At 41.8% G+C, this 26,907-nt stretch overlaps 2 protein-coding genes and 1 long non-coding RNA gene across 11 annotated transcripts in view; 2 read left to right on the top strand and 1 right to left on the bottom strand.

Annotated features, from left to right (window-relative positions):
- The first annotated feature begins 5,119 nt into the window (after window positions 1-5,119).
- CKS2 (CDC28 protein kinase regulatory subunit 2) lies at window positions 5,120-9,887 on the top strand. Its single transcript, XM_043453737.1, has 3 exons — window positions 5,120-5,317; window positions 8,096-8,223; window positions 9,549-9,887. Exons 1-3 carry the CDS (start codon window positions 5,259-5,261, stop codon window positions 9,599-9,601), a joined length of 240 nt encoding a protein of 79 aa, XP_043309672.1. The 5' UTR covers window positions 5,120-5,258; the 3' UTR covers window positions 9,602-9,887.
- A 730-nt stretch (window positions 9,888-10,617) lies between these two features.
- On the bottom strand, window positions 10,618-11,383 carry LOC122432022. The gene is made up of 3 exons (XR_006266695.1): window positions 11,251-11,383; window positions 11,013-11,123; window positions 10,618-10,741 (listed from the first exon to the last, which is right to left on the bottom strand). It is a non-coding gene; the product is annotated as an uncharacterized LOC122432022 (long non-coding RNA).
- Window positions 11,384-11,468: 85 nt separating this feature from the next.
- The window catches only part of SECISBP2 (SECIS binding protein 2), a 37,382-nt gene continuing 21,943 nt past the window's right edge, over window positions 11,469-26,907 (top strand). For 2 of the 9 annotated variants that reach the window (XM_043453736.1, XM_043453735.1), the window contains exons 1-7: window positions 11,469-11,610; window positions 12,604-12,752; window positions 17,738-17,987; window positions 18,206-18,329; window positions 19,557-19,786; window positions 22,972-23,053; window positions 24,737-24,825. In XM_043453736.1, coding sequence (XP_043309671.1) covers window positions 11,575-11,610; window positions 12,604-12,752; window positions 17,738-17,987; window positions 18,206-18,329; window positions 19,557-19,786; window positions 22,972-23,053; window positions 24,737-24,825 — 960 coding nt within the window. In that variant the 5' untranslated portion in view covers window positions 11,469-11,574. Of the gene's footprint in view, window positions 11,611-12,603; window positions 12,753-17,737; window positions 17,988-18,205; window positions 18,330-19,556; window positions 19,787-22,971; window positions 23,054-24,619; window positions 24,826-26,907 lie in introns of all 9 variants that reach the window. The other 7 variants (XM_043453733.1, XM_043453731.1, XM_043453730.1 and 4 more) reach the window with 5 other exon arrangements.

Below are 26,907 nucleotides of genomic sequence, written 5' to 3'. Positions count from 1 at the left end.
CACTCTTCCTTAAGACTGTACTTACTAATACCCTTTAATCTCTTATGACATTTACAACTAACATATAGTCATAACTTCAAAAAAAATTAATCAAATGTAAAAAAGTTTTACAGTATTTGGTGAACTGCAATGTCAATTTATGATAAAAAAAAAAGTTAGCAAACTAGGAATAAAAAGTGTACATACATCCTCAAAATGAAAGAGTATATAGAATTTTGACAAAACTGCAGTGAACATTACACTGGGCTGGTTATTAATATTACATCTCAAAGTCAGTTTGTGTGTCCAGTTATCTTAATTTTTATAAGCCACTGCAACACTGTCTGAATTACTATCAGTTAAGTTCAGTTCTGTTGCTCAGCCATGTCCGACTCTCTGCAGCCCCATGGACTGCAGCACACCAGGCTTCCCTGTCCATCACCAATGCCCAGAGCTTAATCAAACTCATGTCCATTGTGTCAGTGATGCCATCCAACCATCTCATCTTCTGTCGTCCCCTTCTCCCGCCTTTAATCTTTCCCAGCATCAGGGTCTTTTCAAATAAGTCAGTACTTTGCATCAGGTGCCCAAAGTACTGGACTTTCAGCTTCAGCATCAGCCCTTCCAAAGAATATTCAGGACTGATTTCCTTTAGGATGGACTGTTTGGATCTCCTTGCAGTCCAAGGGACTCTCAAGAGTCTTCTCCAACACCACAGTTCAAAAGCATCAATTCTTCAGCACTCAGCTTTCTTTATACTACAACTCTCACATCCATACGTGACTACTGGAAAAACCATAGCTTTGACTAGACAGATCTTTGTTGGCAAAGTAATGTCTCTGCTTTTTAATATGCTGTCTAGGTTGCTTAGCTTTTCTTTCAAGGAGCAAGTGTCTTTTAACTTCAGGGCTGTAGTCACCATCTGCAGTGATTTTGGAGCCCCTCCCAAAATAAAGTTTGTCACTGTTTCCATTGTTTCCCCATCTACTTGCCATAAAGTGATGGGACCAGATACCATGATCTTAGTTTTCTGAATATTGAGTTTTAAGCCAACTTTGTTAGTCTCCTCTTTCACTTTCATCAAGAGGCTCTTTAGCTCTTTCTCACTTTCTGCCATAAGGGTGGTGTCATCTGCAGATCTGAGGTTATTGATATTTCTCCTGGCAATCTTGATTCCAGCTTGTGCTTCATCCAGCCCAGCATTTCTCATGATGTACTCTGCATATATGTTAAATAAGCAGGGTGACAATATACAGTCTTGACATACTCCTTTTCTTATTTGGAACCAGTCCATGTCCAGTTCTAACTGTTGCTTCTTGAGCTGCATACAGATTTCTCAGGAGGCAGGTCAGGTGGTCTGGTATTCCCATCTCTTGAAGAATTTTCCACAGTTTATTGTGATCCACACCAGTCAAAGGCTTTGGCATAGTCAATAAAGCACATGTTTTTCTGGTATTCTCTCGCTTTTTCGATGATACAGAGGATGTTGACAAATTGATCTGGTTCCTCTGGCTTTTCTAAATCCAGCTTGAACATCTGGAAGTTCTTGGTTCACGTACGTTGAAGCCTGGCTGCAGAATTTTGTCCATTACTTTGCTAGCATTTGAGATGAGTGCAATTGTGTGGTAGTTTGAACATTCTTTGGCATTGCCTTTCTTTGGGATTGGAATGAAAACTGACCTTTTCCAGTCCTGTGGCCACTGCTGAGTTTTTCAACTCTGCTGGCAAAATGAGTACAGTACTTTAACAGCATCATCTTTTAGGATGTGAAATAGCTCAGCTGGAATCCCATCACCTCCACTAGCTTTGTTCATAGTGGATTACTATAGGCTCTTAATAAATCATGATCTGCTAAGAGTCCATTACGTGTCTTTGCTATTCTTAGCCATTTCCTTATTCATATTGTTTTGGAGTCAAGTAAGTCCTTTGAAAGTGGTACTTTCATTGGAATTAGACTAACTCTACAATCAATTTGGAGATAATTTATATCTTAACCATACTGAGCCTTCCTAAGCATGAACACAGTATATTTGCCCATTTATTCAAGACTTCATTTATGTTTCTCAAAGTTTCATAATTTTGCATATCCTTTGTTAGGCTTATTCCTAGGTGGATGACATTTGATGCTGATAAATTACATTTAAATAGGTTTTCTAGATGCTGTTTCTGGTGTACAGGAATGCCAATAGACCTTGGATATTAATCTTACACATACAGATGATTACATCAGTTGCAAACAATTTTTGTTTCTCTCTTACCAATTAATTTGTCTTAAACCTCTCTTAACTGTGCTGATTTTCAAACACTGTTCAATCTAGTTGGAGATAGAACATTTTAAAGAGAATGCACCCAATGTTTTCTCATAAGAATTATGTTTTTTATAGGTAGCTTTACAAGGTTAACAAAGCTTCCTCTTACTTCTAATTGCTAAGAGTGGTATCACCAGTGAGTGGTAGGTTTACTAAGAGTTTGTATTATAGGAGTAGTTAATTTGAGCAATTTTTTTTTCTGCATCCATTGTTGTTGAGTCTTTAACTCCTGTCCGACTCTTTTGCGACCCCTTGGACTGTCAATGGGATTTTCCACGCAAGAATACTGGAAAGGATTGTCATTTCCTTCTTCAGGGGTTCTCCACACAGGAATTGAACCTGAGGCTCCTGCTGCACTGCAGGTTATAGGAGCATTGAATTTTAGCAAATGTTTTTTCCTGCATCCATTGGGAGGATCATTTTTTCTCCTTTACACAGTCAATGTGGTGAGTTTGATTAACAGATTTTCTAATATTAAACTATTTTTACATTTGGAGATAGTAAAATCATCCTTTTAAGAAACACAATAGGATTCAACTGGCCATTGCCTAATAAATTCTTATAGAGTGGAAGTTTATTCTATGAAATAAACTCTTGGTAAAACTTGGAAGCTTGGTAAAACTTTTCTGTAAAGTCATATACGTCCAGCGTTTGTTTTTTTTTTTCTTGAAAACTTACATTTGAGCTGAAATATTCATGTACCATACATACAGCTCACCCTCTCAAAGTATATGGTTCAATGCTTTTTCCTGTTCGCCCTTATGCAGCTGTTATCATACAGCTGGACTTTCAATCACTGCTCTAGATTAATTGACATAGGACTCTTCAGTCTTTCTCTGACTTCTTGAGCCAGTACAGGAAGACAGGCAGGGGGAAGCAGATGAAGGAAAGATATACCAAGTAGAAAACAACTATTAGAGACAAAAGAGGAATCACAAGTGTAGAAATGACATGGTGCTAAAATATTTTTAAAATTTTCCTCGAGAGTCTATACCGTGTACAGATATATACAAGAATGTATTATTTCAGACTGAAATGACATTTGGGCTCTCTTTAAAGATATTATAGGGAAAAGGGAAAGAGATGAAACAAGATGGGCCAAATGTTAACAGCTGAAGGTGAGCAACTAGTCTATGGAAGCTGATTTTATTACTATTCTGCTTTTCTGAGAGTTTTCACAGCAGGCTCTTACATATCTCTTTGTAAGATTTTCTTTCCTAAGTTCTGCCTTGGGATTTCCTTAACCAACTCTCATAACGGTTTATTTACATCTTTTTTGGGGGGGGCGGGGTTGATGTTTGGCATGGGTAGGATCTTAACTCCCCCACCAGGGATCCAACTCCTATCCCCTATAGCAGCAGCTCAGAATCTTAATCATTGGATCGCCAGGGAAACCTCTTCTCACCTTCACTATTACGGCACATTATTATGTCTAATTATTTAGGCATACATTACTTGAAAAGTAATTGTTACTTCAGAATTAGGGAGTGGAGCACAAGGAACCGTTACATGCTGGGTACAAAGTGGTGAACAAAACATACATGCCTACTACGCTGGTTTATTGGAGGATATGTTATAGCGCAGGTGGGGGCACAGTACACGACCGAGCTTGCAACTGCTGGGCAAGGACGGAGAGGAATGGGGAAGGTGGGGATTTCCTCCGAATAGGTGATGAAAACGACTTTCAGAACAGGGAATCCTTAGGCTGAGAGTCAAAGGACAAAGTGACCATCCTGTGGCAGGGAGGCAGTGGCAGGACAGTGAAGCTCTTACCGATATCGTGCTGCACTACAAAAAAAACCACAAAAAACAAAAAACCCCACACGCTCATTGTGGAAAAAGTGAAAAACACTTTCTTCTTGGCCACGGGGCTTGCGAGATCTTAGTTCCCTACCAGGGATCTAGCTAGGGTCCACGACATTGAAAGCGCACAGGCCTAACCACTGGACCACCAGGGAACCCCCTACAAGTACCTTAATTTTAAATTAGGATTCAAGGCTAACAAGCCAAAGGAATTTTTACAAATCACTATTAATACCGTTGTCCTCTACCAAACATCATTATTTTAGTCATTTTTATTTTCCCATACGCACGCACACACGCCTATCTATAGAGTTGTCAGAATGTGCGAACGGCGCGGGAAGACAATTTTCTCCTAACAGAGGTCTCTGGGCAACGGCCTAGCACCACCACCCCCGCAGCACTCTGTGGCGAGGTTCCGGGATGCTCCATGCAGCCTCGCCGCGGTGGGGTATTCTGACGTCTTCCTCAAGTCCTGGCACAACTTTGGCTTTCCGGATACCTACTCCACAAAAAGGCTGGGCGCGCCCCGGGTAAGACTTCCCAGGCCAGGATTTCCCTCAGTCTAGGGCTGCCGGCCTTCCTCACCTCCCACGTACTTCAGACACGCAGCACCTGCGGCGGACGGTGAGCCGACAAACTGACGACAGTTCTACAGGCAACACCCTCCCACTCCCGGGCCTCGCCAAACCTCGCGATACCGTACCCCTCCCGCAGGTTCGCAGTCCAAACGGCTCAGCGGACCTGGAACCTTCTAAACTCCTGCGCACGCGCTCTATGGCCCTTAACGTCCCGGTTCCGCCCTTCCCTGGCCACGCCCTTCTCGTTAGGGAGCTCCCCGCCCACACGCCACGCCAATCATCACTTCTTTCCTGGGGCGACCTCGCAACAGGCCTCTGATTGGCTGATCTTGTGCGAACGCCGCAGAAAGGCGGTGACGATAGGCTGGGAGCCGGTTGCAGCCTTCCCGCAGGATGCGCGGAAGGTGATTGGTCGACACCGTTACCCAATCAGCGGCGGACTGTCGGATTCAAACCTGGCTCGTTCGGCTTACTGTCGGTTGGTCTCAGTTGAGTCGTTGCCTTCACCTGACGCAGACGTGCGCTCACCTGCGCCCTGTCTTCGCGCCGCGTCGCTCTAGTCGGCTGCTGCCCACCGCCAACCAGCAGGATGGCCCATAAGCAGATCTACTACTCGGACAAGTACTTCGATGAACACTACGAATACCGGTGAGCAGGCCTGACAGCCTACCTCTGCCGCGGCCCCGGGCGAGCCTGAGCTGGAACTCCGGCCAGGGGAGAGAATCTAGGACCCAGAGTCGGGGTCGAAGCGCCTCGGGCTGGGGTTGGGGACGGGGTCCGGAGGTCAGGTCAGGGGCCAGCCGGGAATCGCTGTTGTGTTGGGATCGGGCCGCCGGGGTGGGAGCGCGCGCGCCTCTCCTCGTCTGGCGGGCCGCCGCGGCCCGCTTCCGCTCTTTGTTCCCGTCTGTGATGGGTACGAAGCTGGAGCGCAGAAGGGGCCGCTTCTGGTGCAGAGTTGCCGCCTTAAAAGGAAGGGGCCGAGGGCCTAAACGGCCCCGGCGTGGCCGAAGCCTGACGCGGAGGGTCCGAAGCCTGTACAAAAGCGCAGCTGTTCCTAAAAGCTTCGGCCTACCTGGCATTCAGGCAAACGCCCCCCACACCCACCCCCAGTCACAGCGGGCGAGGGGGTGGTGATTTTGGTCAGGTAACGTCGCCAGAGACACACTTCTCTTTTGAAGTTAATGGCACTAAAAATTACTTTGTGGGGGAATCCCCCCAAAACGAGCTTGCTTGGGATTTGAATGTGTAGTGGGTATGGCGACTTTGAGCGGGTGCTGGTGCGTGGTAACCCTCTTGGGTTAATAATTGAAGGGGCTTCCTTTTGAGACTAAATTGAGAACTCGAACGGAGTTGGGGCATTTTTTTTCTGATAGTTTATATCGGCCAAATAATTTTTTGCTTTGAGGCATTTTTTTGGCTTCTGCATCATTATGAGATGGGACTAGAGAGTAGTTCCTAAATGTGTTAGATTAGCAAATTGGATTGAGAGAGGGAAGGAACTCTTGTAACACTTATTAGCCTTAACGCTTGCCGGAAACTTAACTAGGGTGTGGCTTCAAACACCAGCTCCGCCCTGTCCTCCTGGGTGGTGACTAGGACGCTGCATCCTGGGAAACTCCTGACGTGTAGGCGGGCCCAGTGAGCTTTTCTGTCTGCAATCCTTTTAGATTTCCAAGAAAGCTATTTGAGTTAGAAAGCTTACATTCAGTAACAGTGGGTGGGTCTCCTTTTATCCCCTCCCCCTAAATGTCGTGTAAATCTGTATTCTCTGGAGAAAAATTGATGATTTCTCTGGGCAGCCTTGCAGATTAGTAATACCTAATTGCATTGGAAAAGTCTCTTTGAAGTCAATTGTCTTATCTTTACATACTACACAGTTCTAATCCTGTAATGTGTTGATAATAATGTTCAATTATGTGATGCTGACCAAGAATTCGGCTGGGGATATGCAGTAATGGACAGAATATAACCACAATCTTACTAAAATCTGGATTAATATCTAATCCAGTATTAATTAGAGCTGTTGTTTCTTGACCAAGCCACTTAACTTTTATGAAACAGGGCAGTAATCTCCAGAGAAGGGAAATTTAATTGTATCCTGCAGTGTTATCTTAGTAGCTCCTTTGTTGTTTGTACTGTTAATGCCTTCTTTACCTCTTCACCCTCCTTGAAAAGCACTTGGTACTGAAATGTTAACTTTGGGGAATAATTCTCCTTATATGTAGTTAGAAATATATATAGTTTTGAAAGTGTTAGTCGTTCAGTCCGTGTCCAACTCTTTTTGACCCCATGGACTGTAGGCCACCAGGCTCCTCTGTCCATGGGGTTCTCCAGGCAAGAATACTGGAGTGGTTGCCATTCCCTTCTGGAGGGGATCTTCCTGACCCAAAGATCAAACCTGGGTCTTCCACATTGCATGTAGATTCTTTACCTTCTGAGCCAGCAGGGAAGCCCAATATAGAGTTACACCCATGCAGGGGGGGAAAAAAAAGTCATGTAGACTCTCCATCTGAGATTGAAGCTACTTATAAAGTTTTCCCTTGTAATCAAACCTTGATGATGGCTAGCCTGTTTCCATGGTTTATGGAGAAGGTAGGGATGTGACTTCCATTTAAACATAAAATATTGCTTAATTTTGTAGGGTATACATGAATACAAAAGCACTGTACATTTCTCTTGAGACTAATCAACAATTAGGTAGAAGACAGAAATCAGGTAACAGGTTATTTGCAGCTCTTACAATCAGGGACCATTCTCAATTTATAATCACTTCTGTAGTCTTAGTGGAGAAGGAAATGGCAACCCACTCCAGTACTCTTGCCTGGAAAATCCCAGGGATGGGGGAGCCTGGTGGGCTGCTGTCTATGGCGTGGCAGAGTCTACACAACTGAAGCGACTTAGCAGCAGCAGCTGTGGTCTTAGATGACTTCTCTTGCTCCCGTATCACATCAATCTGCTTCATAACCAACAGGAAGGAGAAAAACAGAAACTGGGATTCTTTTCAGGATGCTTTCCCTAAGTTGCATATTTTCTGCTTTTATCCTATTGGTCGATTTAGTCATGTGACCAGAGATAGCTGCAGGAGAGGCTGGGGTGTTTTGGATAACCATATGTCCCACTTAAGTTTTTGAGGTTCTATTTCTGAAGATGAGCAAGCAGTCTCTATTAGGGAAAAATGTTAATCGTAAATAAAATGCTTTCTACTTTCGGACTACATATTCTAATCTCTAATTTGAACACAGGCCATCAAAAATCAGAATTAAAGGTGGTAGAACTACTTAAGTAGTTCTTAAAATTGATGCCAGTGATAACTAACAGGGTTGCTTTTTTAAGTGTCCTAAAGATGCATGTGTAAAGTGACCATAATTGTGGGAAAGCCATATTCACATATAGTACTGATATTTGGGTATATTTTTTTTTAAACAGACATGTCATGTTACCCAGAGAACTTTCCAAACAAGTACCCAAAACCCATCTGATGTCTGAAGAGGAGTGGAGGAGACTTGGTGTCCAACAGAGTCTAGGCTGGGTTCATTACATGATTCATGAACCAGGTAAGTTTTGCTATTTAGAGAAGCATTAATTGACTGAAAATAGTGGTTGTTGAGAACGTGTGTGTAATACTGATGTTTCAATGATGTCCCTAAGTTAAGTGATAAGCTTGACTATTTTTGAATGACTTTTCCTTCCTAGAGCGGGTTCTAATTTTGTAGTAAACAAAAGTTTACCATAGTGAAAATAATGCATTCTTCTATCTGCAAAAATAACCTATGAAGTAAAAAGAAAAAAAAAAAACCAGGTTATTCTGTTTTATTTTAAAATGTGTGTCATTGCTAGTAGTATCTTGAAGTATTTTGCCATAAATATATTTAGAATTATGGTGTCTATTTGAAAACTAACTTAAGATTGTGTGTCTGGAAGTTCTGTGTATAGAAACCGATACAATTTGAAGTGATTTGAACAGTTCTCTAGATTATTGGTAAACTACTAGTAAACTAGACTAAGAAACTCTGTGGTGTTTTGGGGTTATCAATAAATCTAACTTAAAGGATTTATATTGCTTTGAACAAAATTTGAAGGCACAGAAGCTGAGTTAGGTGTGGTAGTTTAGTCACTCAGTCATGTCTGATTCTTTGCAATCCCGTGAACTGTAGAGTGCCAGGCTCCTCTGTTCATGGGATTTCCCAGGCAAGAATACTGGAGTGGGTTGCCATTTCCTTCTCCAGGGAATCCTCCTGACCCAGGTCAGGAATTGAACCCAGATCTCCTGCACTGCAAGCAGATCTTTTCCAACTGAGTCATACCTTAATGATATAAATTAGGTAAAGCTAAAGCTATCTTGATTTATACTTTAAAAGAAAAGCATTGGCAGCAAAAACTCAAACTTGTAACTATCTTGGGATCAGAGCATGTAATTATATTAAAAAGGTCTTTCTCCAGATAATACAAAGCAACTGAGGACCTTACCTGTAGGTTCCTACTCAGTCCTCCACCTTCTGAAACAGAATCTACCAGGAGGGCCCCTGGGACCTGTTTTTTAAATGAGGTGTTAACTGTCTTTTCCCCACAACAGATAACCTTTTTCTTTACTTTTCATTGGAATTGAGATTCTAAAGATAGAAACCCTTCTCCTCAAACAACTTCTTTACTTTTTCTCCAGAGTGTGTAAAATTAACTGGGGGGATATTCTCATTGTTATGTTGATTATTTATTATGTTTATTATTGATAGTGACTTAAAAGCAAAATTTCAGATACCTTAGTAAGTAACATCAGTTGACTGTGGATTTATTTTATTTTGGTTCAATTGCGAATCTCTTAATTTTTTGTTGAATGAAAATTAACCATATTAAAATAACATAAAACATTTTGTTTCCACAGAACCACACATCCTTCTCTTTAGACGGCCTCTTCCAAAAGATCAACAAAAATGAAGCTTATCTGGGGATCATCAATTAAATCTTTCTCAAATTTAATGTATATGTGTATATAAGGTAGTATTCAGTGAATACTTGAAAAATGTACAAATTGTTCATCCATACCTGTGCATGAGCTGTATTCTTCACAGCAACAGAGCTCAGTTAAATGCAACTGCAAGTAGGTTACTGTAAGGTGTTTTAAGATAAAAATTTCTTCTAGTCAGTTTTTCTTTTAATATAAGTGCCTGTTTGACTTTATCTGTTACTTTTGTTAAATAAAGTTTGTATGTTGCATTTATTACTCTGAAGTTAGTGAGGTTTGTTTTCTTAAGGTTAACTTGTGACTGTTGAGGATGTTGGATGATTTCAGTTTTATAGTCCTGAGGAAATAAAATCACTTCAAAGAAATAAAATGTTAAGTGGGTTTAAACCTATCAGCTTGGTGTGATTCAGGGTACAATTTAAATTCACTTACGAAGATACTAGGAACCAGGGATAAGTTTAATAGAGCCAAGGTAGATTTTATAGTTCTGTTTAGTTCCTAGAGAATTATCTAGAATCTCCAACTGAACAAAAAAGAAACCCAACTTAAATAAGTGAAGTAACCCAGAGTATTATGTAAGTACTGCCTTGGGAGAAACCACTTAACCCTATTTCTGTTCTCCATGTGCCAAAGGGGGATACAGTTTTGTATAAACTATCACAGCATTTTTAAAACTTCTAACATGGTGTGCATTTTGTGTCAAATTGCTTTAACTGCTAAGGAAATAGTTAATGCAAACACAGGCTTTTTATCATCATTGCTAATGCTGAAGAAACCTTTTAGCTAATCTGCCAATAAGCATAAGACCCCTCAGTATGCTGGTCCTCTGTATGCTCCTCTCTTTGAAAAAGGTAATGCTTTCACATAATAAGCACAATAAATATTGAGGGCGGTGTGGTGATCGGCAAGAGCCTAGAACTTACCCCTATCCCCATGGGTCCATTGGCTATAGGTTCAGGGTTAGGCCAACAGAAAGACGTCAGAATTGTTAAGTAAACTTGATTGTATTTAGCACAAACCAGCATACTGCATACTGCTCAAATCTCCAGCACTGCTTACTGTGAGATCCCAAGCCTCATTCCACTCTGGAGGTTTAGATGTGTTTAATTGACCTGTGGGAGGCGCACAGAACACCAGGAGATGAGCTGGAATTGCCTCCATTTACTGCTTGAAATACCTGGTAGTCACTCAACAGAGGAAACCTACAATTAGCCTCCAGTTTAGGATGTTCAATCTTATTAACCTCTACTGGTCAAACAGCTCCCATTTTACACCAAGTAAGCAAGAGTTCTAGGATCTGCGCTCCCCCTCCCTCACTCCGTCTCCCAGGCACTGCCCTCCATTTCCCATTCTACCTAACACCACTGCCCTAGGATTGCTTACTTCCACCCTGCTTTTCCATCTCTTCCTCTCCCAGCACATTTCCTAGTGGTCAGCAGCCCTTTGTCGAACTGAGCAGTTTTGAAATTCTTTTTCGTTAACTGCTCTAGGTTCCTGGAAATGTAAGATGCCAGATGTTGTTGACTTGCTCCCTTTGTAGATCCACAAGGTGTGCGGTTTCCTTAAGGCCCCCAACTCCCCACAGACCCTTCTCCAGGTGCCCGCCACCCCGTGCACCTACCCCTCGTGCGGGCCTGTCTAACCACATCCCGCGTTTTGTCCGCTATCTTTGCGGAGAAAGTCTCATGTCAACTCCAAACTACACGCGCGAGGATACAGCTTCTCCAAGTACTCACCACGCCGGGTACCTCGCGCAGGCGCAGAGCCGCCGCCCCGTGCATTTCCGACCGGAAACAAGGCGGGCCGAGGCGCGTTTTTGTGACGCACTTCCTGGCGTCCTCTCCGAAGGTGGAAAGGCGGGGAGGAGGACTGTCGCCCTTCGGTCCCGCCAGCCGACGGGGCGGCTACTGGCCTCCCCAGCCGGACCTCTTCCCAGCCGCCCGCCATGGCATCGGAGGGGCGGCGGGAGCCCGCGGCCGAGGTGAGGATGGCGGCCCTGGGCCTCCCAGAGTGTTGGCCTTGCGCGGATGGGGTGGGAACTGGATTGGCGTGGGCGGGAGGCTGGTTGGGGACAGGGCGGGGGGCGGCGGGCCGGGCGGCCGTGACCTCCAGCCCCGGGTGCGTCCCCACGGCCGCAAATGAGGAAGGACTCCGTCGACGGGAAACTGCCGCTAGTCCCAAGGCTGCGGAGGAGCTGAGCGACCGTGTCTGCTTACGGCACTCGTGAGCAGGAACCACTTGTTTAAAGCTTGTGAATACGTTTTCTGAAGCGGAAGTCTCTGCTCGACTAGCTAAGAGTTACCTCTAGCAGGAGCCCTGACAATCGCAAAAACTGGCTTTCACAGGAATGAAAAAACATGATTATAAGTTGCTCGTGAAAGTAAATTTCTCAATACAGATCTAAAAACGGAAATAAAAACCAAACAAATAATTTAGATTCATATTTCAAGGGCTCGTGGCGATACAAAGATTTTCTGGCAAAGCTTACTTTTGATTTTTAACAAAACAGCCTTTATTGGTTTGCTGAGTGAAAAACAGCTGTTCTAAGTTCTTTGAGAAATTTAATAGAACCATAAAGGCTAAGGAGCATGTGCGTTTTGAGTGCTACAGTTAAGTTTGATAGTTTGTTATCCTTTCACTCAGCTGAGAGGTAAACTACTGTATTCTACGTTAAAGATAAGGAAAGGTCACTTGTAGTTCTAACTCTACAGTCTGGGTTGACTTTTATTCTCACTTTAAGTGGTTGTCCTTATTTTCCATTTTTAATATTTGATAGGCTGGTTTTTCTAGTGAAAGGGGGTCTGGGGAGATATTGCTAACAAATTCTTGTCTTTGCTGGGCAGATATATTTGAACTGCAGCACTGGGATGAGCATTTCTGGGGCTTTGAGATGGGAGGGACTCTTTTTGTTGTTTTTTTCCCCAGTTGGTTGATCTTAGAAAGTTTGTAGCCATAACCCCCTTTTTCTCCTCAGGGCATCAAGTTGTCAGCAGATGTCAAACCATTTGTCCCCAAATTTGCTGGGCTCGATGTGGGATGGTCAGAATCTTCAGAAGCACGGGCTTTCCCCAGCTGTGCAGCCACCCGGTACTATCCATGTGTCCAGGAGCTAGCAGTGCCTGAGTATGTATTCCCATCATCTTGCCTTAACATGGGGACCTTGTTGCTTGGCTTTAATGGTAATTAGAGTTGAAATATTCTGCAGCTATCAGGTTAACGTTTCCAGAGCAACTAGAGAAGATGCTCCTCATCCAAGAAGGAAATGTACAGCACAGCTTAGCTGTGTAGCACACCAAAAACTGAAGATTCAGCTCTCCTTTTTTATCTCCATATTCATTTGGTTATTTGGGGCAGAGAAAGTATGGAGATTCCATTGCATTTATTAGTGGGGAGTGCAAGTCTATTATGCCTACAGTTTAAAACTGCATCATGTATTAATGGGTGATGAAATGGCAGGAACAAGTGGGTCAGAGCAAATGGGGCAAAGAAAAGCCCAAATAAATAAATAAAAATGCTCCTCAGTTTTAGGGTGTAACACTGAAAAACGCTGCCCAGTGATGGAGTGGGGCTAGCAACTAGGGCTGCCTCTTTGTGCAGATAAGTGTTTGGAAATTGCTGAGGTTTGCTTTTAACCGTTTTACTTTATAATTGTCCTGTGGAGATGGATCCTACAAATTTTTGGTTATAAATTATTCTAGATTTGAGCTGAAAGGCTTATTTTGTCCTTTAAATGTTGTTTTTCCTCCACAGGATTTATTCTCTAGGTAGTTGCAAAATGGTTTCCATTTATTAGCTGAAGTTAGAAAAATAAGTGTTAAGCCTTTCACATGATTGTATGGATTACTTGTAGATTTATTTTTAAGGCATGAATCACCTTTATGCTTACGTGAAAATCCTTATCTTTATGTTCTGTTTTGGGTCAGACTTGTTACCTTTTCCCCCCACACCTGCATAGTGTGCTTGAAAATAGTTTATACTTCATATAAATTCTAGAGGTTTGTTCACAAAAATAAAAGTTGGAATAAATAAGAAAATCATTGGTTTGTCTGGTGTATTTAGGAAATAAGAAAAGTTATATTTTTTAACTGAAATTGAAGTCCTGACAAAATGTGCTTGAAGGTCTTTGGTAGGAATGCCAAGGTTTCCATTGTAATTTCTTCCTTTGTATTAGGAAGGTTGCCATGGGTCTCAGTTAAGTCATTTCCTACCTTGAGTGGGCTCACATGATAAAATACAAGCTATATCTCACTCTGTGATAAAAACTCTTAAGCCATCTGCTTGGTGAAATTCTAGTGACCTAAAATAAAGGTGGAAAACAGTCATACAGCTAAAGCAGCATTCTAGCTGTAACACGTTGAGACTAATCAGAGGCTTAAGGACGCTCAATGCTGAATTTTTAAATTATGCTTTTTTAACCTCTTAGTCCCTTATAGCTTTGATTTTTTTAAATATTTATAACCACTGAAAAGGTTGACTGACAGTATTCCTGCCTGACAAGAAAATGATTAAGGACAATGGAGTCAGGAAACCAAAGAACAAGCTTAGAAAAGAATGAGAGCCTTTAAAGTGGGGATGAAGTGGTGAGACTTTACACAGTGAAAAAGTGATTATCTAGTTAATTCTAATATAAGTTAAGAATTGTTTTGCTGTTATCAGATTTTGTTTCAATGGAGATCTCTTGCTGCCTTGAAAAAAGGACTGAAATTTTCTATAACAAACATGTCATCTTTTCTACTTCTTCCCCTATAGCAACCTAGTTCTCTGTGTCCTTAAAGGAAGTGAGTGACCTTTTGCTGAATGTCCACCTCTAGTACTTCTAGCAGTGCATGCCAAAGGATCTATTCATTTGGAGTTCATTAGCTAAAGGCTACTGTATGGAAAAGCACTAGTTCCTAAGTTGGGGAAGGCCTGTCTCATGAGCTAAGGTGAAGATGGAAGAAAACATACTCCCAATCTCCTTCAAGTTTATGTTATAGGCAGTACAAATATCAGTAGAAGTATCCTAGTATGTAGAATGGCCCTGTTTGGGAAGTACTGAGTATTTACTGGTATAATGAACAAATAAAGGTATGCAAACAAAGTAAGTTCTCTGTTGCCAGTCATCCTCCCCAGAAAATGATTTTGTTGATTGTCATAGTATGTGCTTTGTGACAAATCCTGTGTGACAGAGGGGTGAAGAAGTGTGTGTTTTATTTGGGAATTACTGAATACATTCATTTCATGCTTGCCAAAATCCATGAGTTTGGCAGGGAGATGTAGTGTTATTACTACGCAAGAGAAACTGAGGCTACAAATGCTTGTCCAGGATTTCTCCAGGAGGTAGCACCAGCACCAGACTTAGCATTCAGTTCTTCTGACCTGAGTTCAGCTGCTCTTGCTGTTGATATCTTGTAGTATACTGTGAAAATTACAGTGCCAGTGGTTGCTTGTAGGTTAAAATTCTCATTTGTGAGAATTGGGGCTTCCCTGGTGGCTCAGTGGTAAAGGATCTGCCTGCAATTCAGGAGACCTGGGTTCAGTCCCTGGGTCAGGAAGATCTCCTGGAGTAGGGAATGGCAAGCCACTCCAGTATTCTTGCCTGGAAAATCCCATGGACAGAAGAGCATTGTGGGTTCCATGGAGTCTCAAGAGTCAGACCCGAGTGAGCAACTAAGTACGCACATACACTGTGTGAATTAGTAGTTCTCCACAGAGTGTGGCTCATGTTGGGTGGGTGGGTGGAGGAGTGACTGGATTCCTGACAGGTCAGAGGGGACCAGATGCAAGAGATGTTGGGGAGACAGTAGAGAAGTAAGGTCCCATTGCTGGAGATAGCCACTAGTCAACTGGCCTAACTGGCCTACGTGGTACAGCTGAAACGTTAGGTTTGTTGGGTAGGAAATAGAGAACTTTGGGAGTGTTTTGGGAGGGATCATGATAATCACACCTGGTTTCTGGCTCAGCTTTAAAGGAGAGGGACTTGAAGGTTTTGATTGGGGGGGTGGTGGTGGTGGTGGTTGTTTAGTCCCCAAGTCGTGTCCGACTCTTGTGACCCCATGGACTGTAGCCTGCCAGGCTCCTCTCTCCATGGGATTCTCCAGGCAAGAATACTGGAATGGGTTACCATGCCCTTCTCTACTAAACAGGGCTTAATGGCGACCTCACTGGGCTGTTAAGGGGCTCAAGAGAGACAGAGACTCCTAAAATTCTCGACACAAGGCTTGGTACCCAGGAAGCTTTCCACACGCAGTAAGTTCACTGTGAGCAATGATCAGGAACACTTGGGGGCCTGCAGGATTCCGATTGAGTTAGGCACTGGAAATAGAGAAGAAAATACAGGGAGACCTTCTGCAGGAGGAAAGGGTTCATACGGGTTTTGGTGGGAAAGATCCTAGGTAGTTCCAGTTGAATACATGGAAAGATTTGGGATCGTTTGTGAGAGCATAAGTTGGCAGTGGGGCTAGTTTGGGGATCATATGTCATGTTTTGGATCTGTACGTACTGCTGCTCCTGCTGCTACGTCACTTCAGTTGTGTCCGACTCTGTGTGACCCCCGTCCCTGGGATTCTCCAGGCAAGAACACTGGAGTGGGTTGCCATTTCCTTCTCCAGTGCATTAAGGTGAAAAGTGAAAGTGAAGTCGCTCAGTCATGTCTGACTCTTGGCGACCCCACGGACTGCAGCCTACCAGGCTCCTCCGTCCATGGCATTTTCCAGGCAAGAGTACTGGAGTGGGGTGCCACTGCCTTCTCCCTGTACGTACTAGATGGGTGGAAATGACCTATAAGTTGGAGATAGAGGCCTACTGGTGGTAAAAGTGCTGGAATTCAAGTATGTTGAAGTGAAGTCCTGAGCAAAATGAGGAGAGGTTCTGTCTCAGAGTGGGTCTGACCGGTGAGATGGGGGAGTGTAGTGGGGACCATGCCACAGAGGGACCTTTGGGAGATGGGTGAGGGCAGGAGAGGGCAGAGGCTGTCACGTCCTGGTTAGAGGGGCTTTTCAAGCGGTGAGACAGATGTGGGCGCCACGTAGCAGAGGTCAGGGAGACTGCCAGGAAGGAGGGCACGGGAGATGTGGCAGCCGTCAGTGTGGTACAGGCCTAGCCTGTTTGTAGTGACTCCTTTCCTTCTTCGTTGCAGACTCTTACTTGTAGCAGAGTAGAAACAAAAATTCTGGTAGTTGGTGCCTATGCTTGTATCTCCTGACATTCGAACAACTGGAAGATCACATGTGGTGTTATCCTTAGCTTTGACTCTTCCTGCCTTTCAGTGGACCCTACACTTCAGGATTCCACTGATCTGCTGCAAGATAATTCAAAGTCCTGGAAAGTCATGGAAACACCTGCTGGTGCTTATTTGTGGGAATGAGAATACTGTGATTTGTATTAAGTCAGTTGCTTAGCATTTATCATTGTCTCAACCTTCATTGCAGAATGGTTGAAACCTCTGGCCTTATACTAAATTTGCTTAAAAAAAAAAAAACAGTGTTAAATTATAGTTCGCTCTACCCTCGCGACTTGAGCAAGTTGAGTCAGTGGCCGTGTTCACAGACAGTTCCATCTTATTAGCAGGACATGTCGTTCCTGCACCACGTTCTGCATGGTGTTCCCAGCCCCCTGAGGCAGTAGAGCGCAGGATGTGGCGGTGGGCTTGGAACAGGAAAGGGGCTGGGCAGGCTGTCTGGGGGCGCCCAGAGCCCTCAGGGAGCAGGCCCTGGAGGTTGTCAGGGTGGAATTTGGATGGGCAGTGGGGGCTCTATAAAAGCCCTCTCTGCCGAGAGAGTGGTCTAGATGGCTTAAATTTTGGTCAGGGTTGCTGCGTGAGGCATTTCCGGATATTTGACAGCATGAGAGTGGAAACCTGCTGGAGCATCCTTGGGCTTTTCTAATATTCCTTATCATAGGATCCTGTTATGGAGGTTCCAGCTGCGTAATGAAAAAAATGGAACTAGGTCAGCATCTTTCTTTGCTGGTTAAGAAGTGCTCAGAGGTTTTATTTGGTTTTTAATTAGAGGTATTTCAGTGCTAGAATGAATGACCTCAAAAATAGTATGTTTAAGTTTATTATAAAATATTAATCATCTTGGTTTGTGGTATGAAATCTTCAACTAAAATTTACCATTTTTATTTAGACAGAAACTCTATACTGACGAATTGGCTTTTGGAGCTTCAGCTTTTCCGTCTCAGTATTTCTCTGCTGAGATCCCTCTTCATCCATATGCCTACTCTCCCTACACCCTGCAGTCACCACAAAATGTTTGCCCAGTGCCTGGCTCCCCATATGATGACAACCAACCCAGTTGTTTTGGAGGTTTTCAAACAGTGAAGCCACGAAGTGAGCATACGTGCCCTCTCCCACAAGACACAAAAGCTGTGTTTAAGGTCTGTAAATGCCTTGATGTTGTTGGTCACTTTAGCGTTTAAAACATAAAGAACAGGCCAGTTCTTGCATGTTATTTAAGGTATTTAAAATTTGATATGGTCTACTCTAACCTTTTAAAAAAATGATTGAGTTGTAATTATGAATTTGCAAATTCAAGCCTTTTTTATAGTGATTGTGTTCTTAGAATAAAAATGTTATTTTTTAATGTTTCCTGCAGAAGAAAACCTATGGTGAACAAAAGTTTGACAGTAAGAAGGCTGATGGACCTCTATCATCTGATTTAAAATCAGTCAAAAGTTCACCTCGTGTGTCCATTCATGCTGAGGATAGTTTGAAATCAGGTAAAAATAACACGCTCTGTATATTATATTTTTCTACCCTGTCTACTCCCAGAAACATTTCTGTTCTGTAAACTGTTTTTGTGGGCTTATTCATCATGAAAAACTGAGGCCATCAAGTTTCCTTTGGGATCCTGGAGTTTATCCAAAGATGATATTACATTGTCTTATGCAAGAACTTCTGTAAAATCACATAGCAAGTAGGTGACAATCACCCACCTCAAAACATTTGTTAAATAGTGAATTACAGCCATGTCCTTGTACTGTATTTGATCGTGTTGATCCCTAAAATAGCTTCTCTGGTTTTCTGTTGGGACACTTTTCAGTAAGGGAGAGAGTTGACTACAGTTGAAATCCCATCCTGAACAATACCAAACCCAGGGCAGGATGGTTATTCAAAGGACATGTCTCTTGTGGGCTTAAGAACTGCTGTTCCAGTCTCTGGTTGAAAGTTAGTGATTATACATGATACCTTGGTTTTTTTTCCTGTAAATTATTTATTGCACCTTGATCACAGCCATCATCTATTTATGTAATAACTTAAAACCTCTGTAATAGTGTACTTGGAATGATTTGTCATTTTATTTACATGTGTAATTTACTGTTATTTGATACATAACATTTTCTCTTTGTGTTGACGTCGTTTATAAACCTTCTGGTACATGGTAATGTGAAAGAAGAGTTGAACAGTTAACTGGAATAACTCTAGCCTTGTAATTAAACAATTTTTAAAATGCTGGGGCTTTATGGCATTGTAACCTATGGCATCATTCATTTGCATTTGAAGGAGAAAGGTGGGAGAGAGGTTATAAGTTTAATTCTATTAATACTTGTTTTCCTCTAGTTTGTTCCAGCAAACTAAAATATGGAAAATTTATTATTTAAAGGAAATTCGCAAGAGTCCCCTTAATCTCACAAAACTGTAAAGTGTGTTTTGAGAATAATTGAAATGCCCAGCTGCACAATCAGGTTAAGGTAACTATTTCATCCAGTTGAGAATTACTCCTAAGATTTGCAGCATGTTGCTTTTTTCTGCTTGGTGACCCCCATGGTCATTTATGTTTTCCACTGTTTCAGAGGTTAACAACGCTACCAAAAATTAGGCTGTTTGGACAATAATATGTTGTTGCATCAGTAGCAATAGACTTTCTACACTGCAACTGAATTGTGAGTACAGGTCATCCAATAACCTCTAAATTTTTACCCTTACTTTTAATTCTGTAAATGCAGATGGTTATTATAAACGAACAGACAGGAAATCCAGAATCATTGAAAAGAGTGGATCTGCCTCCAAACCTGAGTTTGGATTTACCAGGTTGGATTTTCCTGAACTGCAGAGTCCGGAGAACAGTGAGATATCAGAGATACAAAAGCAGCCCAAGTGGGGGCCTTTACGCTCCGCCCCTACTGACATTGCTCTTCTCAGAGAAGTGGGGACACCCTCTGCAGTGTTATCAGGGGTGAGTGCAGCCTCCTGCTCTTTGTTCCCCTCTTCTCTTTCTTCTTTTCTCCTCAGTGATGGACAGTTACGCAAGGACATCACCTGGAACACTACATACACTTCACATCGTGGGGTGGCAGGGGCCTCTTTATGTGCTTAGGTGACTTTCTCTGTCATTGGAGCTGTTTATGGTCAGACTGTAACACCTGGTGTTGCTCTTTCCAGAAAATCACTCAGCAAGTGTCTTCATGTCTGGTGGCTAGAAAGCATTGCCATGCCTCAGGAGGAGAAGATTCTAGCGTTGGTTCAACTAAATTCCATAGCCCATTGTGAAAATGTTGTTTCTACCATTGCATTCTGATAACACTGTTTTCAATACAGAGAAAAGTATTTTTTAAAATCAAATAGTAATGTTAGAACTGCACAGTGTAACTTCTGATTTTCCCAGGCAGTTTATCTGCACCTCTGTCCTGTCAATGATACAGAAAATCTCACTGCAATCAGTGTTAAATTGCACTGTATTCAGTATTTGATCTCAAGTTTTAGTCCATCAGATTGAAGCATTTTCCTCTCAGACAGATTTTGAGACTTCCAGGAAAAAGTTTTGTTGGGTTATAGTTGCTAAAATGGCTTGTGATAAATTGAGGCCCATCCCGGTGTAGAGGCAAGGAGAAAGAAGAAACAATGAGGAAAACAGAGCTTACCAGTTCATATACCTTTTGAATGGAGAAAGGATTTACATTTCCTGTCCTAGTGCTTCTTTTGGGTGCCTGGATATTGAAGCCTCTGAAGGCTTGGTGGTAGTGGCTTATATAATGTGTAGTGGCTTATGTGCTAAAAATAAGTCATTCCCAACATGTTGAGCCTTAGCCTGTCACACCTGGGTGTTTTCCTTTTACATGGTGGTGGTAAGTAAGGCTGATTGACTGATGTAGAAAAATCACAGTTTCATTTAGCTGTTGAGTGACTTTTCTGGGCCCTGGCTGGGTGTATGGAATAGCTGAGTAGTTGAGGGGCTCCATGCCTTCGTCGTGGGTGGTCAGTGGATAATTCCAAGCCTGTGAGCTCTCACAAAAGTAGTGCAGGGTACAGAGGGTCCAGGGTGGGCAGGGGCATGACTGACACTTTGTGTCATTGCTCACTTGTGTATGAGTACTGCGTATGTGGACAAGTAGGACACTTCATGCTGTGTGGGGAGATTTGCACACTCAGTGCCTTATGTATTCACACTCTGGAATTACATGTGGAGTTGTTTTGTTTTGTTTTTCTTCAACTTTCCCATAAAAAGAAACTTTTTTTCCTCATGATGTTAGTAACATAACACCAGAAAAGTATTAAGAAAAATAAACTGTCTAAAGTTGTACAACCAAGAGCAAACCATGTTTGGCACTTAGTCTTTTTTTAATATTACATTGTGGGAATTGAGGGGCATTCCCTTCAATTAAGAATACATATGTATAACTTTGTGTTTGAATTATTTAAAACTTTTATGGTAATCTTCCCATGTCATTAAAATAGTTTTTGGACATATAACTTGCGTTGAATCTTTGATATCGATACATGTAATTTACTTAATCATTCTTGAATAGGTAAGCCATTTCTAGTGTTTCATTGACTTTCGTGAGGATAAAAGTTATGTTTACTCAAAGAACAGGCTGCATTTTAATTGTTTATTTTCTCATTTGACGGATTTTTTTTTTTTACTTGTTTACTTGACATGTTTATATACTGTGTCTGTCTGGAATCTCCTAGAGAACACAGCAGTCTACAGATGGGGCCAGAAGAGAATTTGTTGCTCAGGGTATAGCCACTTCCACAAAGCTGTGCTGATGCCACATCACCTCCTCCAGAACTAGCCCAGTGTTTTGGAAGCTGAGAAAAGTGCCAATAGAAGGGAGAAGGGCATCTTTCTCTTTGCCTAACTCCGTACCTCCCCATGCCTTTGGAGTTTCCAGAAATGCATCATTTGAAAGTAAAAATTCACTTCCCTAGTGGCCATTGTCTTGCATTTATTTGAGGTAGCTTGCTGAAATTATCGAGATCCTATTCAGAGGTGGGGCCTCAGGCCTCCAGCAGATTGAAGCAAACAGCTCCACACTCCCTGGAAGGGACAAGCGCTCTTAGGTGACACCTCCTGCAAGGTTTGTATGCTGTGTCGGGCAGTGATTTGGAATTTGCAGGTTAGCAAGTGACACCTGCCAACACAGGAAACCATGGTTGCTCTCTGGAGGGAAGTGGTGGGTCCTTGCCTGGGGAAGCCCTGGGGCAGGAGGGCCCAGGGCGATGTAGGCATTTCCAGGCTCTTAAGTGAGCTCTGCAGTGGGGCCAGGAATCAGCGGATGTCCCTTGGAGGATTTTGCTTTATTTTTGTTTTTAACGAAAGTGGTGGCTTTCCGTCCTAGTTACGGAGCATGTTCTTTCCATGGTTCTGAAGCAGCTCTTTGAGGTTGCCAGGTTTCTACTACCTAGGTAGAGAAATGGCCCAAGGCATATTCAGCAGTCAGCAGTTTAAGCTTCTGCACAATTTGTTTTTTTAACTAAACTTAGATGAAATGGTAAAATGGGTACATTTTTGAAGCATATGAACTTCAGAATTTATTTTAAAGCCACTTAGTTTGAGTTTATCAGTTTCCTTTCACCTTGGGTGCTGCTGGTCACTTTGAGGTCTCTCTTAATGTAGTCTCTTGTTCCCGAGTGTCATTTGGTTCCTCTTGTTCCATGCATGATGCAGCTTTATGTCTATAAAAAGAAGTACACATTAGAAGACTTGTTTTTGTGGACATTTTCAGGAATTTTTGTTTGAGCTTTGGTGTGGGGGTGTAATGGAAAGAGCTTTTCCTTTCACAGCAGGCACTTTGGCTTTTAAGAATCTTTGCTGACTTGGAAATTATTGTTACGTGATACTATGTGTAGTGTGATCCCATTATTGAGATCCATTTAAAATGATACACAGATGTTTATCTCTGAAGCCATGAAACACTAAAATGCTAGTAGCTAAGCTGTAGATGGGTGGTTTTTCCTCTGGGGAATGAGATTTGGCAAAAGAAAGTAATTTAACTTTGCATGTTATATACTTACATGTTTGGAATTTTTAATTAGCATATATTTTGCAGATTTTAAGAATGGTGAAGGAGGCTATATGTTTTTAAAATAATGATTATTTTTAGTTTGAACTAGTAAGAAAACAACTGGTTTGCTTTTTAGGGTGAAATAGTGGTGAAAAATAATAATCGGACTGAGTCTGTAACCGATAATGCTGTTACCAATCCCTCTTCATGTATGAGAGGTAAGAGTGGCTACCAAATACTATTTTAGAAAATCAGTTGTCTGTTTTCTTGGTTTATTTTCAGGTTAGTGCTCTTGAAATGTTTCTGTTTTAAAGCCTTCTTTAAGGCAGTTGATGGGTTGTTGATAAACTGGCATTGTTGTTAGAAGATTGAAGTAAGTGGGTAAGATCCCACTTCCTTGCAGAAGGAATGTAAACTACATACAAGTAAGGAATTCTCAATGAAATGTTCATCGGGCTAAGGGAGACGTTTTATGAACTCAGGAATGACCACTTTCTTAAGCATTTCATATACCAGTGGTTCTCATAGTTTTTGGTCTCAGGACCCCTTAATACCCTTTGAAACCCCTAAGAGTGTCTGTTTATTTGGATAATTGTCAATGTTTGTAACACAAAGTCTGAGGGTTAAAACTGAGAAATACTAAAATACTTATTAATTTACTTAAAAGTAACAATAAACTTATTACAGGTTAACATAGCACATTTTAATTTAAAAAGGTAGCCATTTCCCAAAGTTAAAGTCAGGAGAGGAGAGTAGCCTTTACATTTTAGCAACTCTTTAACACCCAGTTCAGGAGATCTGCTTCAGCATTCAGCTCTTTGACTGTTCTCTGTCACAATGTCTTAAGCCCCACTGTACTGTACCTCTCTGAGCAAGAGAGTGGGGAAGGCAGATTACACATTCCTATTATCAGGAAAACAGTTTTGACGGTGGACCCCTGAAAGGGTCCTGGGAGTCTCAGAACTTTGAGAACTGCTGGTCTGTCCTGGCCTGGTGCAGAAGTGAGATATTCAGAATGCGTTCAGTAGGTTCTGCTTTTGAAATTTTTGTGGGTAACTTGTCCTAACAGAAGATCTTTTTACACAATTACTCTAGATTGATGCACAGCTGTGTTTCCTATGGTGTTAGCATGTTTGGTACATACATGATTCAATACAAGATCCTCACTTGAGGAACTGCTGTGAAGATATGTAGCTCTGTGGTGACAAGAACAGTCTGTCTCCTCACTGTGGGGTGGCCGCAGGCTGCTGACGTGACCTGCCTGTGTCCTGATGGATGTCCTTTTGTTTTGTCTGTGTATAGAGTTTCACGGGCACCTAAGGAGTAGTGTTGCTGTACTTAAGCCTGTGTTCTAAAACGAAATAAATTACCAGTTACTTTGGTAGCTGAAGTCTAGTGATCTTTGACTTCTGATGTTTAAAAGTACACATCAAGGTTAGTAGGGCCACAGTTTGATCTTCAGCTCATTATTTCTGTGTGTTTGCCATGTGGATGTATTGTGGATTATTATTGTTTAATGGAAATTATTATTTGTTTACTGCCTGCACCCCCAAGTTAAAAAGAGCAGATCCTAGGATAGTCAGTCCCCCTTTCAAGTTAATTCAGCCTGCATGTTCCAAGAAGAAAAGTAAATTTAGTGGAAACTGTAGTTTCCTAGAGTGTTCTGAACAGTACCTTAATTTAACTGTGCTCTTGAGTACTTCATGTAGTGCATGCTTGGAATTTCTAAGGAATTTCCTTTTTACTGTTGGGATTGTTCAACAATTTTGGTTATCTTTGAGCAGAATTATCTTGGACACCAATGGGTTATGTTGTTCGGCAGACATTATCTACAGAACTGTCACCAGCCCCTAAAAATGTTACTTCCATGATAAACCTAAAGATGATTGCTTCACCAGCAGATCCTAAAAATGATAGTATGTCATCTTCTGAAGTTTTATCTTTGGAGCCTTCCTACAAAGAGAAACACGTTGTCCACCTTACTGAAAAGGTATGCGTCACACTTTGTTCATGTTGCTCTCCTCTGCCACTGGATAGTCTTTCTCTCTCAAAGCCTCACTGAAGGTGTTTCATTCGGTACTATAGGCACTAATCTGAGTTGGTTGTACTTGAGGTCTTATTCTTTTTTCAAGAGGGACACAAGTATTTGAGGGGCACGAGTGATCCCTAACATGAGTGAGGATGTATGTTTTAGACCTGTGGTCTTAAAATGTCAGTGACCATTTTGAATTCTTTAAAAGAGAGATGCTGGAAGAAACTTACGCTTTGGTATTTAAAATACTGCAGTCTTTTGTCTGTTCAATTTACGTTGCTACAAATACTGATAGCAAAATAATTTTATGCCCCATTTTGCAGTCATCTAGTATGCTAATTGATTCTTGGTTACTTGCAGCTTACTTACTGTAAGATAGCATTTCAGAATTCATTTTTTCCTTTCAGTTCAAATAATTTTAAGGTGTTAGTTTTCAATCTCTAGATTTGTTTCTTGAAGAGCGTTTTGTAGGGGAGGCTAGATTTTGTTCTTGATTTTCTTACTATACTGATACATTATTTTAGATTGAAATATGGGGTAGTATTTGTTTTGTACTGGTTTCCTATTATTTTTAGTATTGGGATACTTTTCCATATCCAAAGTGTCTTAGACAGTCCCACACAGAAAAGAACTGTATGTTTATACTTGGTTGATTGAGGGAATCTGCGCTGGTGATAATTAATGGTGAACTTAGACTGGCGTGCCTGTTCCCTGCAGCTTCATGCGCATACTTCAGGAACACAGGAGGCGGTGGTGAGACCCACTCCAAGTAGACAGAGACTGGCCACCTCCGAGGCCCCATCGACATTTGGGCGCAGGTTACACAGCAGGCCACCACTGTACCATCTAAACCAGCATTTAGCACTCTAAGAGTTAACAGATTCTGTTTTCATTTTCCTAGCATCTTTAAAAATTTTTTTTTTAATTTTTTTTTTATTCTTTTAATTATGAAATTATGTTAACACGTTTACAAGAGACTAGGAAAATACAGAACAAAGTTACATGTGGTTCCCACTATATATTGCAATTGTTTGTTTTAAGTAGATAAATTAAGATTTTTAGTTGGAGTTTCAATATCAGACTCTCAGAAATTAATGGAATGAATGTACAGAGAAATAAGAGAATATGCTAGACCTGAGTAAAAATTATTTTTTAATTAAAGGTGTAAGAGAAGTTTACTGTTCAGAAGTTCCAAAATAAAGATTAGAAAATGAAGATCTCTGGTAATCTTATGACCCAGATCACTTTGCGTTGTGGTCATAATGTTTTGATTGTTTTTTCCCCTTCCCTCTAAAACTTTGTGTTGTGACTTTCTATTACTGAAAAAGCACATGTAATATTACAAAGATCTAGTTATGGAAAAGGTCCTTGTCCTATAGTCCTGTGGTCCCCACCCCTCCATGAGCCTTCGTTAACAGCCTGCTGTCTGTCCCACTTTTGTTGTGTTGTGGTCGCGTCTGATTCTTCACGACCCCACAGACTGTAGCCCACGATGCTCCTCGGTCCATGCGATCTTCCCAACAAGAATACTGGAGTGGGTAGCCATTTCCTCCTCTGGGGAATCTTTCTGATCCAGGGATGGAACTTTCATCTCCTGCAGTGCATGCAGATTCTTTACTGCTGAGTCAGCTGGGCAACCTTCTATTCCACCTTAGGCTCTTGAAAACATAAATAAATAAAGAAGTTTATTTGGTGTTTTTTTTTTTTTTAAGAACAGAAATGGGATAATTCTATACATATTACATATGAAAGTTGCCTTTTTCACTTAACAGGCTACCATGGTTGGCCCCTCCGGGTTAGTAGATAAATATTCTTTTTAATAGCCATTGACACTTCTTACCTCTGAAGGGTGAGGTCTTATTGGAGCAAAGCAGCATCTCAGACATTGAAAATGTCCCATCCTCTTAGAGCCGCTATTCTCATGGAGAGAGACTAGCTGTCTACAGACCAAGACAGAGTTTGTCAGATGGGGATTAGTGCTCCAAAGAGGATGGAGAGTGAGAGGTTAGACAGAGGTGGGATGACTCTTGAGCTCAAATG

The sequence above is a fragment of the Cervus canadensis genome, chromosome 30 (assembly GCF_019320065.1).
Source record: "Cervus canadensis isolate Bull #8, Minnesota chromosome 30, ASM1932006v1, whole genome shotgun sequence".
Lineage (NCBI taxonomy): Eukaryota > Metazoa > Chordata > Mammalia > Artiodactyla > Cervidae > Cervus > Cervus canadensis.
The sequence above is the reverse complement of the archived record's forward strand: the minus strand, read 5'-3'. Positions and strand labels throughout refer to the sequence as shown.